Raw genomic sequence first — 16,772 nt, forward strand, 5'->3', positions numbered from 1 at the left:
AGACGTCAGAAGGTCATTAATAACCAATTAGGGGGTCATTGAGGCGGCTATAAAGAGGGCTGAGAGATTTGTTTTCTGGACTGCAGGAGATACACCATAGTTGTCTCTCTCTCTCTCTCTCTTCCCTCCCCTCTGCCTCCACCTCCACCTCCACAGCATCTCTGCTCTGCCTTCGCCTCTCTCCCCGCCGTTTGCACCCACTGGCCCTGGGGACAGTGTGTCCCCCTCATCAGCCCTCCCACACCCCCAGCCTCCCTACCCAAACCCCCTCCCCCTCCTCCTCCCCCCCCATACCCTTCCCCCCCCCCCACCCCCTCCCCCTCTCCCCCCTCTCCCCCTTTCTCCACAGACCATGGGCTCTGTCCTACCCTCCGAAACCCTGGCTCTCAAAGCCGGCTTTAAGCCTCACGGCTTCTCGCTGGCGGACATCATCACTTCCGACATCCTGCACAGCTTTCTCTACGGCAGATGGAGGAACGTCCTAGGAGAGCAACTTTTCGAAGACAAAACGAGCAGCGGCGGCCAGAAAATCGCCTTCACCGCGGAAGCACTGGCGCAGTCCTTCACCGGAGGTGAGTGGGTACAACCTGAACACCCCCACCACCAACACCCCCCCCACCCCCCCCCCCCACTCCCCATCCGGGGCAACTCAAAGAGGGGAGTGAGGAGGAGGGAGGAAGGAAGGAGGGAGGGAGGAAGGGAGGGAGGGAGGGAGGGAGGGGGATCAGAAAATCTGCTTCAAACTCTCACTGATTAATAGACAGTCAGAGCTCAAGGTGGAGAACTGGGCAGATTTTAAGAGGGGATCCCGCCAGTGAAACCCTTTTTTTTTTGGTTTCATTTCAAACACTTTTGGGGGAGATTTGGAATTTGTTTTGATCGTCAAGCGTTTTTCAACAATTATTTCGATGGTTTTTTTTTAGTTTTGCTTAAGGGTCTCTCTCAGATCTCTGACCATTTTATCTTCAAACGAGTTTTGGACGGGCCCTTGCGAGGCAGAGGTGTGTGTATGTGGTGGTGGTGGGGGGTGGTGCAGTGTTTAAATGGGGAAGTTACATTATGTACAGGATTTGAGAGAAGGTTTGAAACGCATCCGTTCAAGATTTCGATCGAAAAATGAAATCGGGCGCTGGTTATTTGATGTCTGAACTATTGGCGAATATTCTGTGCTATCCCTGATATGGGAGGTGCGGGTTAGAGAACTAGAGAACTTTAAAAAAAAATATATATATATATACATATTATAGAATCGGATAACACAAGGGGGGCATTCGGCCCATTGTGCCAGAGCTGGCTCTTTACAAGGAGCTGTCCAATTGGTTCCCAAACCCCTGCTCTATTCCTCGTTGCCCGGCTAACCTCGTCTTGTTGAAGAAGGATCCCTTTTCTCTTTGAGAGGGGGTTGGTTCCTTCTTGAGTCGATTATCAGTCGGACGGATCGGATTCCCAGTGGACTCACCCCGAGTAGGTGCGGAGAAATCGAGGGTTGGAAAGGCTTTTTTTGAACATTTTAAAACCAGACTGCGGGGGGCGGGGAGGTGGGGGGGAGGGGGGTGTTGGGTGCGGAAAGCGGGTGAACTGAGAGTCTGACTCTCAATGGGAAGATGAGTGCGAGTTGCACAGACTATCAGCCGAGGTCTGAGGGGTTTTTAATCTCACCCCCTCCGCTCCCCATCCTACCTCCCCGCTCTGTGTTTCGCTTAAGGTTCTTTATTTACACGTGTTAATACGAATTTAATGGGTAATTGTGCGCGGTTTTTTGGGGAACGGGAGCTTTTATTAAAAATTCATCTGGCAACTCGGATTTCTAAACGGAATGAACCATGATTATAACGCTGATTATTATCCTGATTATTATCCTGATTATTATCCTGATTATTACGCTGATATAACCCCGATTATAACCCTGATTCAATCCCGATTATAACCCTTATATAACGCTGATATAACCAGTCAAGTCTCTGCAGAGAGAGGGGGGTAAGGAGAGGGCAAAGTTCTTGGCCAACGAATGTGTCTTTAAACCAGCTCTCCCGCACTAAGACCGTTTCACTCGGTGTTGAGTTACTGCTCCTCCCTCTTCCTTAATCCCTGTTGTGCTCAGGACCCTAATCCGGCCCGATCCAGTATGTACAGGGTTTTCGTTTTGCGTGTTAAACAAAATGCCAGCAAACCGTGTGAAATTACCGCGTAAAGATGAAATCCAATCTGCATTTACCTCTTTATTTTAATTTTATACCATCTATTTTAGGTATTCTAGTTTTAATGAGTACCTCATATCTATAATAGCTGCAATTTCGTTCTTTGCAAGGTTCATTTCTCTTGCGCGTTTAGCTCCTATATTATTCCATGTCTAATTTCTCCTTGACATTCCCTTTAAATCGGAGGAATCTGATCCTCCGACTCGAATTATTTTAAACCCACTCAGGTCCACTTGCAGCTGAGTGACTGTTCTCAGGTTCCTTGTTGCTAAACTTTCACCCACCTCCTCTTCCCCCTCCGATCCAGAAGTTCAGAAGCTGTCGAGTCTGGTGCTTCCCTCCGAGGTGATTATAGCCCAGAGTTCCATCCCCGGGGAGGGACTGGGAATCTTCTCCAAGACTTGGATTAAACCCGGCACCGAAATGGGGCCATTCACCGGCAGAGTCATCTCCCCGGAACATGTGGACCTGTTCAAGAATAACAACCTGATGTGGGAGGTAAGGAGACTGACACTGGGTCACACACCTGGTTATAGGGGACAACATCTCACACATCTGGTCATAGGGGACAACATCTCACACGTCTGGTTAAAGCCTTCACACACCTGTTTCTGGGAGAAAACACCCACACGCCTGGTTATAGGGGACAACACCTCACACACCTGGCTATAGGGGACAACATCCACACACCTGGCTATAGGGGATAACGCCCACACATCTGGTTATAGGGATTAACGCCCACACATCTGGTTATAGGGATTAACGCCCACACATCTGGTTATAGGGGTTAATGCCTCACACACCTGGCCATAGGGGACAACATCTACACACCTGGCTATAGCGGATAATGCCCACACATCTGGTTATAGGGGTTAACGCCCACACATCTGGTTATAGGGGTTAACGCCCATACATCTGGTTATAGGGGATAACGCCCACACATCTGGTTATAGGGATTAATGCCCACACATCTGGTTATAGGGATTAATGCCCACACATCTGGTTATAGGGATTAACGCCCACACATCTGGTTATAGGGGATAACATCCACACATCTGGTTACAGGGGTTAACACCCACACATCTTTATAGGGGATCACACACACTTTTGGTCATACAGACAATGCCCACATATCTGGTTATAGGGGATAACACCCATGCACTGATTATAGGGACAATGCCCCGCACATCTGATATAGGGGACAACACTCACATCTGGTTACTCAGAACATCCCACACATCTCGTTATACAGGACAAGATTTTACATTCCCACTTATAGGGAACAACATCCCACATATTTGGTTGTAGGGGAAACACCTTGAACATTTGGTTATAGGAGACAACATCCACACTTGGTTATAGGAAATAAGGCCCCACACACCTCATTTTATGTGACATCACCCACATATATGGTTTTTCAGGGTAATAACTCACATACCTGACTATGCAGAACACCCCACATGAATGGTAACGTGGGGTAACAGCCCACACACACTGTTTATAGGGAGTAAAACACAGCAGTATGGGGGATAATACTCAGCATGTGAATTATAGAAAATAATACTCCACATACTGGGATTATAGGGCAAATGATTCCACATATGAGTTAGAGGGAATAATACTGAATACTCAAGGACTATTGGCACCAGCCTCACTATTAAATCTTATGGAGGTAAACTTATTGCTGGGCCTGGGTTCCTTTCTCATCAGCTGAACAGACTCTGTGAACCCAATGCCCAATCTGCTTGGGCAACAGGCTTTGCCAGTGCTCTGTGCTGTTCAATTACACTGTGTTATTTAGTTCAACTCCAGCAGTGCCCCAGAACACATGTGGGTTGCAAAGTATTGGTTGTGCTAGCCTGCATCTATGATCTGTGGAATTCAAGTGTGGGTCTGTGCTGATGGGGAGACTATATATTCTAATGATACCAGTAGAACATTTACTTGTCCAGATGATTGACTAGCTTGGTGAATCAAGATGGTGGTTTTCTGATGTGTTAAGCCACCTGGGCTGCCCAGAAAGAATTAGTTTGGCCGTACAACAGAATACTTAAATCATAGGGATTGTAGAGAGTAAGATTTGCTGCACAGTGAACTCTATACAGGTTGTTCACATAGGAAATAGAGACAGAATTTTTTTGGGGGGAATAGCTGGACATGGAATTGAGGTGGAATCAGATGAATAAAAGGGTAAACCAGCAGCTGAAGCAGGATAACAGCATTTGACCATCTTCCACAGTGCAGCATTCCTGAGAATTGTAACCTTTCCTCATTGGAATATTTAAGTTATATGTTAAAAAAGTGGTTCCAGCTTAGCCCAGTTTGCATATGTACCAGGGAAATGGAATGCAAGAGCAAATGGGAAAGAACCCTTTTTATTTTGTATTGTGCATCATCCTCTTTCGCCAGCTCTCACGACATTTTGTTCCCCCATCTTCTCCCTTTCTCCCATTCTCTCTCTCTTTCTCTCCTGCTATCTCTCTTTCTCTCTCTTGCTCTCCTACTCCTCATTCCTTACATTTTTGTCCCCATCTCTCTCTATTCAACCCCCCTGCTCTCACTCTCTTGTTTTCCTACAGCTCTCTCCATCTCTTGTTCTGTCATCTCTCTCAGTTTTACTCTCATATCCTTTTCTCACTCTCTCTTGCATATCTTCTCATATCCTTATTTCATATCTCATATCCTTATCTCATATCCCTCTCTCCCTGTGTCTCATTCCCCATTTCTTCATCCTGTTTCCCCATTTCTTTATTTTCTCACTAAGATAAAAGCAAAATACTGTGGATGCTGGAAATTTGAGACAAAGACAGAAAATGCTGGAAAAACTCAGCAGGTCTAACAGCATCTGTGGAGAGAAAAAAGAGTTAATGTTTCGAGTCCTTCTGACACTCTGAAGAAGAGTCATAAGGACTCGAAACATTAACTCTTTTTTTTTTCTCTCCACAGATGCTGTTAGACCTGCTGAGTTTTCCCAGCATTTTCTGTCTTTGTTTCTTTATTCTCTCTCTCTCTGTATTCGATCTTTATCTCTGATAATTTAGGTCTAATGTCAATTTGGCTTTTATAAACAAAACAAATTATCAATATTTTATTATTAAAAAACAATTTGAATTGAAACCATTTTTATTAATAAATAGAACATTCTGTCTGCTCCCAGAAGCTGTTCGGGACGTTTAATAATTTCAGAATGATTTTTTTTCTTCACTTCTGTTCTGCCTCATCGACTTTCTCTCCTGAAATAGTTGCCTCCTTTCTGCTTTCCAGTCCAGGAACTCTGAAGTGATCCTTTTCTGGGCTCCAGGATCACCTTGTATAGAATACCCTTTCTCTGCCTTTAGGGTGAGCCAGTGGAGTTTGCAGAGTTGTGAGGAGGGGGGAGGTGGGGGGAGGGGAGGTGGTGGGGGGAAGCCCAGGGGTGGGAGGATTGAATTGGACAGGGCTTCAAAGAGCTAGCACAGCCAAATGGGCTCCTTCCAGTGCATTTGCCTGAATAGATTTCTCTATCATCTGGAGGGCAGGTTGGGATCAGCCAGCAGAACATTTCAAGGCAGATGTTGTGTGTAGGTGTAGTTTGGGGCTGAGGGTGTAACATCCTGATAGAATGGGGGTGGGTGCAGATAATCCAACTCCATTCACTTTGTTGGGCACCGACCCTCCCGATCCCGAGCGTTTGTGCCTGTCACCCTGAGCAATCAGGAGTAATTAATTCCAGCACTCAGCACCTCAGCCAGAGCTGGAAATACTTGAAACATGATTTAAACAGACACAATCTTCAGGAGGGAAAGTCACATTGTTTTCGCAGAGAAAGAAATTTCTCCTGTGCTGCTCATCATTTCCACTTTACACCCTCAGCATCATCTGTTTGTGAGTGAAACCAGGGGTGGGGGGTGTTTCTCACTGATGTTAAATACAAAACAACCAATTCCAACTCCTGTGGCAGCACTGGATGGTAGATTGGCTTTCCGCAGTGTCAGGCTTCCATATCAGTGTCAGTGTCCCGGGTTGGCATCAGCATCCAGGATCGGTGTCAGTGTCAGCGTTCGGGGTTGGCATCAGCCTCCCAGGTCAGCGTCAGGGTCCGGGGTCAGTGTCCTGGGTCAGCATCAGCATCAGTGTCCCGGGTCAGCATCAGCATCCCAGGTCAGCATCAGCATCAGCGTCCCAGGTCAGCATCAGCGTCCCAGGTCAGCATCAGCATCCCAGGGTCAGCATCAGCGTCCCAGGTCAGCATCAGCGTCCCGGGTCAGCATCAGCATCCCAGGTCAGCATCAGCGTCCCAGGTCAGCATCAGCGTCCCAGGTCAGCATCAGCATCCCAGGGTCAGCGTCAGCATCCCAGGTCAGCGTCAGCATCAGCGTCCCAGGTCAGCATCAGCATCAGCATCCCTGGTCAGCATCAGCATCAGTGTCCCAGGTCAGCATCAGCATCCCAGGTCAGCATCAGCGTCAGCGCCCCGGGTCAGTGTCAATGCCCGGGTCAGCATCAACGTCCTGGGTCAGGGTCAGCATCAGCATCCCAGGTCAGCATCAGCATCAGCGTCCCAGGTCAGCATCAGCATCAGCATCCCAGGTCAGCATCAACATCAGCGTCCCAGGTCAGCATCAGCGTCCCAGGTCAGCATCAGCGTCCCAGGTCAGCATCAACGTCAGCGCCCCGGGTCAGTGTCAGTGCCCGGGTCAGCATCAACATCCCGGGTCAGGGTCAGTATCAGCATCCTGGGTCAGCGTCAGCATCCAGGGTCAGCATCAGCGTCAGCGTTCTGGGTCAGCATCAGCGTCAGCATCCCGAGTCAGCATCAGCGTCAGCGTCAGTGTCCCGGGTCAGCATCAGCGTCAGCGTCCCGGGTCAGCGTCAGCATCAGCGTCCCGGGTCAGCATCAGCGTCAGTGTCCCAGGTCAGCATCAGCGTCCCAGGTCAGTGTCAGCGTCAGCGTCCCGTGTCAGTGTCAGCATCCCGGGTCAGCATCAGCATCAGTGTCCTGGGTCAGCGTCAGCATCAGCATCCCTGGTCAGTGTCAGTGTCAGTGTCCCAGGTCAGCGTCAGCGTCCTGGGTCAGTGTCAGAGTCAGCGTCCCGGGTCAGCGTCAGTGTCAGCGTCCTGGGTCAGCGTCAGCATCAGCGTCCCGGGTCAGCGTCAGCATCAGCGTCCTGGGTCAGCGTCAGCATCCGGGGTCAGCATCAGCGTCAGTGTCCCAGGTCAGCACCAGCGTCAGAGTCACGGGTCGGCGTCAGCGACCCGTGTCAGCGTCAGCGTCAGTGTCCCAGGTCAGCTTCAGCATCCCAGGTCAGCATCCCGGGTCAGTGTCAGCGTCCCGGTTCAGCGTCAGCGTCAGTGTCTCGGGTCAGCATCAGCGTCCCGGGTCAGTGTCAGCGTCCTGGGTCAGCATCAGCGTCAGCACCCCAGGTCAGCGTCAGTGTCCTGGATCAGCGTCAGCGCCCCGGTCAGTGTCAGCGTCAGCGTCCCAGGTCAGCGTCAGCGTCCCGGGTCAGCGTCAGTGTCCTGGATCAGCGTCAGCGTCCCAGGTCAGTGCCAGCATCAGCTCCCAGGTCAGTGTCAGCATCAGCATCCCGGGTCAGCGTCAGCGTCAGCATCCCGGGTCAGTGTCAGCATCAGTGTCCCGGGTTAGCGTCCCAGGTCAGCGTCGGTGTCCTGGATCAGCGTCAGCATCCCGGGTCAGCGTCAGTGTTCTGGATCAGCATCAGCGTCCCAGGTCAGTGTCAGCGTCAGCGTCCCAGGTCAGGGTCAGCGTCAGTGTCCTGGATCAGTGTCAGCGTCCTGGGTCAGTGTCAGCTTCAGCGTCCCGGGTCAGTGTCAGCATCAGCGTCCTGGGTCAGTGTCAGAGTCAGCATCCCGGGTCAGTGTCAGCGTCAGCGTCCCGGGTCAACGTCAGCGTCCCAGGTCAGTGTCAGCGTCAGCGTCCTGGACCAGAGTCAGCGTCCCGGGTCAGTGTCAGTGTCAGTGTCCCGGGTCAGCGTCAGCGTCCCGGGTCAGTGTCAGTGTCAGTGTCCTGGGTCAGTGTCAGTGTCAGTGTCCCGGGTCAGTGTCAGTGTCAGTGTCGCGGGTCAGTGTCAGTGTCAGTGTCCTGGGTCAGTGTCAGTGTCAGTGTCCTGGGTCAGTGTCAGTGTCATTGTCCCGGGTCAGCGTCAGCGTCCCGGGTCAGTGTCAGCGTCAGTGTCCCGGGTCAGCGTCAGCGTCCCGGGTCAGTGTCAGCGTCAGTGTCCCGGGTCAGCGTCAGCGTCCCGGGTCAGTGTCAACGTCAGCGCCCCAGGTCATTGTCAATGTCAGCGTCCCGGGTCAGCGTCCCGGGTCAGTGTCAGCATTAGCGCCCTGGGTCAGTGTCAGCGTCAGCGCCCCGGGTCAGTGTCAGCGTCAGTGTCCCAGGTCAGTGTCAGCGTCAGTGTCCCAGGTCAGTGTCAGCGTCCCGGGTCAGTGTCAGCATCCCGGGTCAGTGTCAGTGTCAGCGTCCCAGGTCAGTGTCAGCGTCCCAGGTCAGCGTCCCGGGTCAGTGTCAGCGTCAGCATCCTGGGTCAGTGTCAGCGTCCCAGGTCAGTGTCAGTGTCAGCGTCCCAGGTCAGTGTCAGCGTCCCGGGTCAGCGTCCCGGGTCAGCGTCCCGGGTCAGTGTCAGCGTCAGCATCCTGGGTCAGTGTCAGCGTCCCAGGTCAGTGTCAGTGTCAGCGTCCCAGGTCAGGGTCAGTGTCAGCGTCCCAGGTCAGTGTCAGCGTCCCGGGTCAGCATCCCGGGTCAGCGTCCCGGGTCAGTGTCAGCGTCCCAGGTCAGCGTCCCGGGTCAGTGTCAGCGTCCCGGGTCATTGTCAATGTCAGCGTCCCGGGTCAGTGTCCCGGATCAGCGTCCCGGGTCAGTGTCAGCGTCAGCGTCCCGGGTCAGCATCAGTGTCAGCGTTCCGGGTCAGCATCAGTGTCAGCCTTCCGGGTCAGTGTCAGCATCCCAGGTCAGTGTCAGCGTCAGCATCCTGGGTCAGTGTCAGCGTCCCGGGTCAGCATCCCGGGTCAGTGTCAGCGTCAGCGTCCCAGGTCAGTGTCAGTATCAGCGTCCCGGGTCAGTGTCAATGTCAGCGTCCCAGGTCAGTGTCAGCGTCCCGGGTCAGTGTCAATGTCAGCGTCCCAGGTCAGTGTCAGCGTCCCGGGTCAGTGTCAGTGTCAGCGTCCCAGGTCAGTGTCAATGTCAGCGTCCCAGGTCAGTGTCAGCGTCCCGGGTCAGCGTCCCGGGTCAGTATCAGCATCAGCGTCCCAGGTCAGTGTCAGCGTCTCGGGTCAGCGTCCCGGGTCAGTATCAGCGTCCCGGGTCAGCGTCCCGGGTCAGTATCAGCATCAGCGTCCCGGGTCAGTGTCAGCGTCCCGGGTCAGCGTCCCGGGTCAGTATCAGCATCAGCGTCCCGGGTCAGTGTCAGCGTCTCGGGTCAGCGTCTCGGGTCAGCGTCCCGGGTCAGTATCAGCATCAGCGTCCCGGGTCAGTGTCAATGTCAGCGTCCCAGGTCAGTGTCAGCGTCCCGGGTCAGTGTCAATGTCAGCGTCCCGGGTCAGTGTCAATGTCAGCATCCCAGGTCAGTGTCAGCGTCCCGGGTCAGCGTCCCGGATCAGTGTCAGCGTCTCGGGTCAGTGTCAGCGTCAGCGTCCCAGGTCAGTGTCAGCATCAGCATCCTGGGTCAGTGTCAGCGTCCCGGGTCAGCATCCCAGGTCAGTGTCAGCCTCCCGGGTCAGCGTCCCGGGTCAGTGTCAGCCTCCCGGGTCAGCGTCCCGGGTCAGTATCAGCATCAGCGTCCCGGGTCAGTGTCAATGTCAGCGTCCCAGGTCAGTGTCAGCGTCCCGGGTCAGTGTCAATGTCAGCGTCCCAGGTCAGTGTCAGCGTCCCGGGTCAGTGTCAATGTCAGCGTCCCAGGTCAGTGTCAGCGTCCTGGGTCAGTGTCAGCGTCAGCGTCCCAGGTCAGTGTCAGCATCAGCATCCTGGGTCAGTGTCAGCGTCCCGGGTCAGCGTCCCAGGTCAGTGTCAGCGTCCCGGGTCAGCGTCCCAGGTCAGTGTCAGCGTCCCGGGTCAGTGTCAGCGTCAGCGTCCCAGGTCAGTGTCAGCATCAGCATCCTGGGTCAGTGTCAGCGTCCCGGGTCAGCGTCCCAGGTCAGTGTCAGCCTCCCGGGTCAGCGTCCCAGGTCGGTGTCAGCCTCCCGGGTCAGCGTCCCGGGTCAGTGTCAGCCTCCCGGTTCAGCGTCCCGGGTCAGTATCAGCATCAGCGTCCCGGGTCAGTGTCAATGTCAGCGTCCCAGGTCAGTGTCAGCGTCCCGGGTCAGTGTCAATGTCAGCGTCCCAGGTCAGTGTCAGCGTCAGCATCCTGGGTCAGTGTCAGCGTCCCGGGTCAGTGTCAGTGTCAGCGTCCCAGGTCAGCATCCCAGGTCAGTGTCAGCCTCCCGGGTCAGCATCCCGGGTCAATGTCAATGTCAGCGTCCCAGGTCAACGTCAGTGTCAGCATCCCAGGTCAGTGTCAGCATCCCAGGTCAGTGTCAGCATCCCAGGTCAACGTCAGCATCCCAGGTCAGTGTCAGCATCCCGGGTCAGTGTCAGCCTCCCAGGTCAGTGTCAGCATCCCAGGTCAGTGTCAGCATCCCAGGTCAGTGTCAGCATCCCGGGTCAGTGTCAGCCTCCCAGGTCAGTGTCAGCATCCCAGGTCAGTGTCCCGGGTCAGTCTCCTGGGTTAGTGTCAATCTCCTGGATTGGTGATGGTGGCGGTGTCAAAATCCGGGGCAAATGTCATTGTCTCGGGTCAGAGTCAGTGTCAGTGTCCGGGGTGAGTGTTGGGGTCAGTGTCCAGGGTGAGTGTTGGGGTCAGTGTGGGTCAGTGTCTGGGGTGAGTGTTAGGGTCAGTGTTGGTATCAGTGTCCGGGGTGAATGTTGGGGTCAGTGTCCGGGGTGAGTGTTGGGGTCAGTGTGGGTCAGTGTTGGGGTCAGTGTCCGGGGTGAGTGTTGGGGTCAGTGTGGGTCAGTGTCCCGGATCAGAATTAACGCTGTCTGCCTCTCTCTCTCTCTCTCTTGTGTGTGCCCAGGTGTTTAATGACGATGGCACTGTGCGCTATTTTATCGATGCCAGCCAGGAGGACCGCCGCAGCTGGATGACCTACATCAAGTGTGCGAGGAACGAGCAGGAGCAAAACCTGGAAGTGGTTCAGATCGGAAACAACATTTTCTACAAGGCCACCGGGGTGAGGAGGTTTCCCCCGGGTTAGAGCTGGTGTCGGGGAGCAGGGTGGAGGGGGAGGGGGTTGGGGGTTGGGGGCTTTGCCAGCCCAGGTCACACTGGCTCCCCACTGGGGATTGTGGCAAGTTCCAGCCCCGCAGAAGCCGGAGACGAGTGTGCGAACTTCTTCCAGGAGAAGTTCAGTGACGGGGTGGGGGCAGGGGAACGGCCCCTAACTCTCGGCAAAGTGGAGGCAGGCGGAGGGACAGCAGGGTGGACTTAGAGAAATATGAAATGGGTATCTACAGAAAAATGCAGATCGGACGGGAATTGTGTAGCGAGAGCCGCGAGTGAATCAATCTCATTAAAACCTTGCTCAGCTTTCTAGTGTGTGCAATGTTGTGTTTATCAGAAATATGTTTGGCATCTGTAAATGATCCTATCTCCACACATGGGATTGGCGTGGAGGTGGCTAGAGTGGTCAACATTCATTTCTAAATCCCCTCCCCAGTCATGTAGAAACCACACCCTGGTTCGGGACAAGATGCAGCAGGCGGGGTTGGACTGGGCTGACAATGGAATTGAAATCAAGGCCAAGTTCATTCACAAATGGACTACTGCACAGCAGCAGTCGCACTGGTCAGTGTTACTAACCGGACACCTCCGGTGATGTTGGAAGAAGGTTAGAGTCATTGTAGTTACTGGGCTGATTCATTGAGCTTTGTCCGCTCGATGTAACCCTCTGCTGAAGCTGCCGGCTGTATTCGGTTCCAAGACACAGAATTACACAGCAACAGGAGGAGGCCATTTGGCCCGGCCCGGCCTGGCTGTGCTGGCTCTCTGCAAGAGCGACTCGCCTGGTCCCTCTCTCCCGCCGATGCCCCGCAGCCCTGCATCTTTCTCCCCACACAACTGATCATTGTCCAATTCCCGTTTGAAAGTCAGGATTGACCCTCCCGCTGCTTTTGTCAATTACTTTGAATTGGAGCCACCTGGTTTTCCACCAATGGAAACAGCTCCCTCTCTATAATACCCTGAGACCTCAATCATACCTCCTCTTCAATGCTCCTGGGTGTGTTAGCCTGGACAGTGAGTGGAATTGTGAACTACTTAACCATAGAGGCATCACACATGGGCTGCTCTTCCTCCGTGTTTGCCTAACAGTGTGGATGGAGCCTCGGCTTTCTTTGCTTCCCTCCCTAATTCCAGGGATAGCAATCCCTTTGTTCAGCTGCTTAAATCCAGTTAAAAGGGACCTTTCGGTGGGGAGTTAGTACGTCTTTGGTGTTTTGACTAAATAATCGCCAGTTCTGTTCACTGAGGAGGTAGGAGGTACAGGGGGCAAGAGAGAATATTCCTTTCACCCAGAATGATGGAACTCAGGCTGTTTTCTCCCCCTTCACTTTTCTGTTGGAATGAAAACTTTACGTGAAATTATCTTTGGAGCTGGTTCCGCGGGTTAGGCTGGGTTGAAGAGGGAGCATCCGACCTGTGCTGTACCTGACCCGAACACGGTGGCAGTGCAGTAGAACAGGGAGTCAAAAACATGAATTTAAAGATGAACAGGTGAAAACCAGATGTAAGGTTTAATAGTGTGTGTCAGCGATTAAATGTCATGATACCATAATGGCTGCGGGGAGTTAAAGCAAACATCTTCCTCTATCTACAGACAATTCCCCCGGACCAGGAGCTGTTGGTGTGGTATGGAAATACACAGAACACATTTCTCGGCATCCCAGGAGTTCCAGGGATAGAGGAGGAACACAGGAAAAAGAACAAAGATGGTAATGAATGTTAACACCAGTGGAATGGTCCTGGCGGAGACGGTTGGTCATCTGACAGTGACGCTTTCTTTTTAACTGCTTCATAGGCCAGTATTTATTGCCCATCCCTAACTGCCCTTGTTCAGGGGGTATTTAAGAGATTTGCTATGGATCTGGGGAGTTACATGTAGGCTAGACCAGGTGAGACTGGCAGATTTCCTTCCCTAAAGGGGCTTTAGTGAAGGGTTTTCACAAAAAATGGACCTTGATGGTCATCATCCGACTCTTAACTTCAGATTTTTATTGGATTCAAATTTCACCATCTGCTGTAGTGGGACTCGACCCCCAGGTCTCCAGAGCATTACCCTGGGTCTCTGGAATACTAGTCCAGTGGACAATACCACTAAGCCACCAGCTCCCCGATATGGGGGGGGGGGGGGGGGGGGGGGGGTGAGCGAGGGTTATCGTTTATTAGAGACTCTGATTATTTAAACACCTATCAACAAAGTAGACGCCTATGTTATTCATCCTGATAAGATGCCCGTGCAACTTAAAAATATTTTAACAGCTTTACGACTATGGGAAGTGGGTAGCTGTTATTCACACCCTGGCTGTTATAAAACAGCCCAAGGCAAAAATGCAGGTGCCGAGCGGTAAGGGGAGAGGGAGAAGGGTTAGAGAATATTTAGTTAAAAGCAAAATACTGCAGATGCCGGAAATCTGAAACAAAAACAGAAAATGCTGGAAAAACTCAGCGGGTCTGGCAGCATCTGTGGAGAGAGAAACAGAGTTAATGTTTTGAGTCCGTGTGACTCTTCATCAGAGCTTTTCTATTTCGGCTGAAATGAAGAATGAAATAGAACTGGGGACAAGGACAGCTTTGAGATAGGGCGAGTCAGTGCTGCTGGAAGAGAGGAATATTTAGTTCTCGAATTGTTAGCTTTTATCTAGACGGGCATGTTTGCAGATACATGCAAACTTATGTTTCCACATTGATCAGTGAACATTTAATCCCTGTCAATATCTTCCTGAATGTAACTCTGCAAAGTGGCTGGTTTGTTGCTGGAAAGGACAGACACTCCTTACTGTCCAGAGCCCACAGATGATTCAGAGTCATATCATTCTGTAGCCTTACCCTGTGTGCTAATGCTTCTGTTAAAGTAGCGGACAGAAGTGATTTGATGAAAACTTTCTATAAATTCGTCAGCTCGGGTAACACTGCAAGTCTTTGCCTCACAGACACTGGTACTTGTGATGAAAATGACCACTTTGTTGCTCATTAAAATGAAATAAATTCGGAATTAGGGGTTGTGTGGTTCAATGGGTCAACTAACACACCGTCCTTACACTCTCCGCGCTGGGTGAGCCAGTGGGTTGACACTCTATCCTTCCACACTCTGCACTGGGTGATCCAGTGGGTTAGTCCAGACTGAGGTGATAAATGCTCCCCTATATCCGTTAATTGTAAAGTTTCTACTTGAAACACGTTTGGGAGAGAAATGCCCTTGACTTGGAAAAGAATCAGTTTTATTTAGAAAATCAAAATTGAAAGAATTACTCATATGTTTGGCACAATGTTGTGAGATAGAGCAGAAGAACATTTACCCTGTGTCTAAACCATGTTGTAGCATGCTGTCTGTAATGGGACAGGGTAGTGGGAGCATTGATCTGATTATCACCTCTCTAGCTGACCTGGGCAGTACATGAAAAGTGTAAAGGGAGTGTTACTCTGCATCTAATTTCTGTACCTGATCTGGACATACTGGAAGGCACAGCCTAGTAGGAGCTATAATGTGTGTCTAGTTCCTATATTTAATCTGGACGAGGCTGTATTGATGGGTCTTTAATCTGTCCCTAAACTGGGAATGGGTGACTGGACAGTGTAATTGGCAGCTTCCCTTGAGTTAACATAAGCTGTGCCATCTCAGTGAGTGCTCGATGCGGAAGCTTGTTTTAAACATGTTTAGCAACTGATATTCCTCACTTTAATAAACGGAAAGAACTTCAGAAAGCTGAATGTTCATGTCCTGCTAGCCCACTGATATCATCTGTTTATCTAATAACTTATTTTCTAACCACAATGCTTCTACTGTGCTGATAGATATCAGAGAAACATAGAAATCTTACAAGCAAAGGAGACCATTTGACTCCTGGTGCCTGTACTAGCTCCTTTGAAAGAGTTATCCACTTAATCCCATTCCCCAACCCATTCCCTAATCAGGGCCCTGAAAATCTTTTCCCTTTCAGGGAAAAAGCAATTCTCTTTTTAAGGTTACAATTAAATCCCATTCTCCCGCCCATTCGGGCAGTGCACTTCTGCATTAAAAACAAACCCCCCTCATCTTCCCTCTGGTTCTTTTCCCAATTTAGTTGAATCGGTGTTTTCGCTGGTCACTGTGCCTTCAGTCAGTGGAAGCAATTTCTCCTTTTCTCCACCAGGACCCTTTATAATTTTGAACGCCCCCAGTGAGCCTCCTGGTAACTTTCTCAGCTCTAAGGAGAACGATCCCCGCTTCCTGAGGTCCCTCACCCCTGGTACTTATCCCAGTAAACGTCCTGTGGACCCCTCGCCAAGTGTCCCTGTCGCGCGGTGTCCAGCCACACGGTGGAGACGTCCACTAAAAGCCGCTCCTTTTTTGTCTCTTTTTTTTTCTCTTTCTCTCTCTCTGCAGACGACCTGAACGCGGGGGACGGCTCCGGCGGCGGGAGCGGTGCGGGACGGATGCGGTGCGTGATCTGCTACCGCGGCTTCAACTCGCGCAGCAACCTCCGCTCCCACATGCGCATCCACACCCTGGACAAGCCCTTCATCTGCCGCTTCTGCAACCGGCGCTTCAGCCAGTCGTCCACGCTGAGGAACCATGTGCGCCTGCACACGGGCGAGCGCCCCTATAAGTGCCAGGTGTGCCAGAGCGCCTACTCCCAGCTGGCCGGGCTCCGCGCCCACCAGAAGAGCGCCAGGCACCGGCCGCCTCCTGCCTCTCTCCAGCCCCACTCCCCGCCTCTGGCAGTGCCACACCCTGCTGCTGCCCTGACACACCACATCCCCACCATGGTGCTGTGACCTTCCCCCCCCCACCTCCCACCCTTCTTCTCCTCCTCCTCCTCCTCCTCCTCAAAGGGACAACTCGCTTAGGCATTCTCCTGATCGGATTTTTTTCTTTTTTTGCTTCTCTCTTTTAAAAAAAAAACCTCTTCTACTCTCTCAAAATATATAAAGATATATATATATAAAAAACACAACAACTTTGGCCGGAGAAGAAAAAAGTTCTTTCACTTGGCTGCCGCCGTACGAACATGATCAAAACAGACGTGGGAAACAGACTCGACATGGACCCTCCGTTTTTTGGCCCAAGATTGCAAATCGTAGAGGTTTAAGGGAAAGGTTCAGAAAGACAGAAATACCCGGTTGATCTGAAGCCAGTCTGTTTTTACCTCTTCCCCCCCGCCCCCCCCCCCCCCCCCCCCCCCGTGTCGCTAATGTGTGCTGTGGTGTCTCCTCCACCTGTCTGTTTTATTTTGAAGAAAGTGGTAAAAGATCCTGCAACTAATCATCAAAAATGCAACAGCAGATAATGATTATCAGGACCACAAGGAAACCGGGACCGAGCTCCTCGATATCTGCACCG

At 51.9% G+C, this 16,772-nt stretch overlaps 1 protein-coding gene across 1 annotated transcript; it reads left to right on the top strand.

Annotated features, from left to right (window-relative positions):
• Nucleotides 1–352: 352 nt before the first annotated feature.
• Nucleotides 353–16,207, top strand: prdm12b (PR domain containing 12b). Its single transcript, XM_041194312.1, has 5 exons — nucleotides 353–572; nucleotides 2,506–2,696; nucleotides 11,250–11,405; nucleotides 13,050–13,164; nucleotides 15,816–16,207. The coding sequence occupies exons 1-5, from the start codon at nucleotides 353–355 to the stop codon at nucleotides 16,205–16,207; spliced, it is 1,074 nt and encodes a 357-aa protein (XP_041050246.1).
• The last annotated feature ends 565 nt before the right edge of the window (nucleotides 16,208–16,772 follow it).

Source organism: Carcharodon carcharias, chromosome 8, assembly GCF_017639515.1.
Source record: "Carcharodon carcharias isolate sCarCar2 chromosome 8, sCarCar2.pri, whole genome shotgun sequence".
Taxonomy (NCBI): domain Eukaryota; kingdom Metazoa; phylum Chordata; class Chondrichthyes; order Lamniformes; family Lamnidae; genus Carcharodon; species Carcharodon carcharias.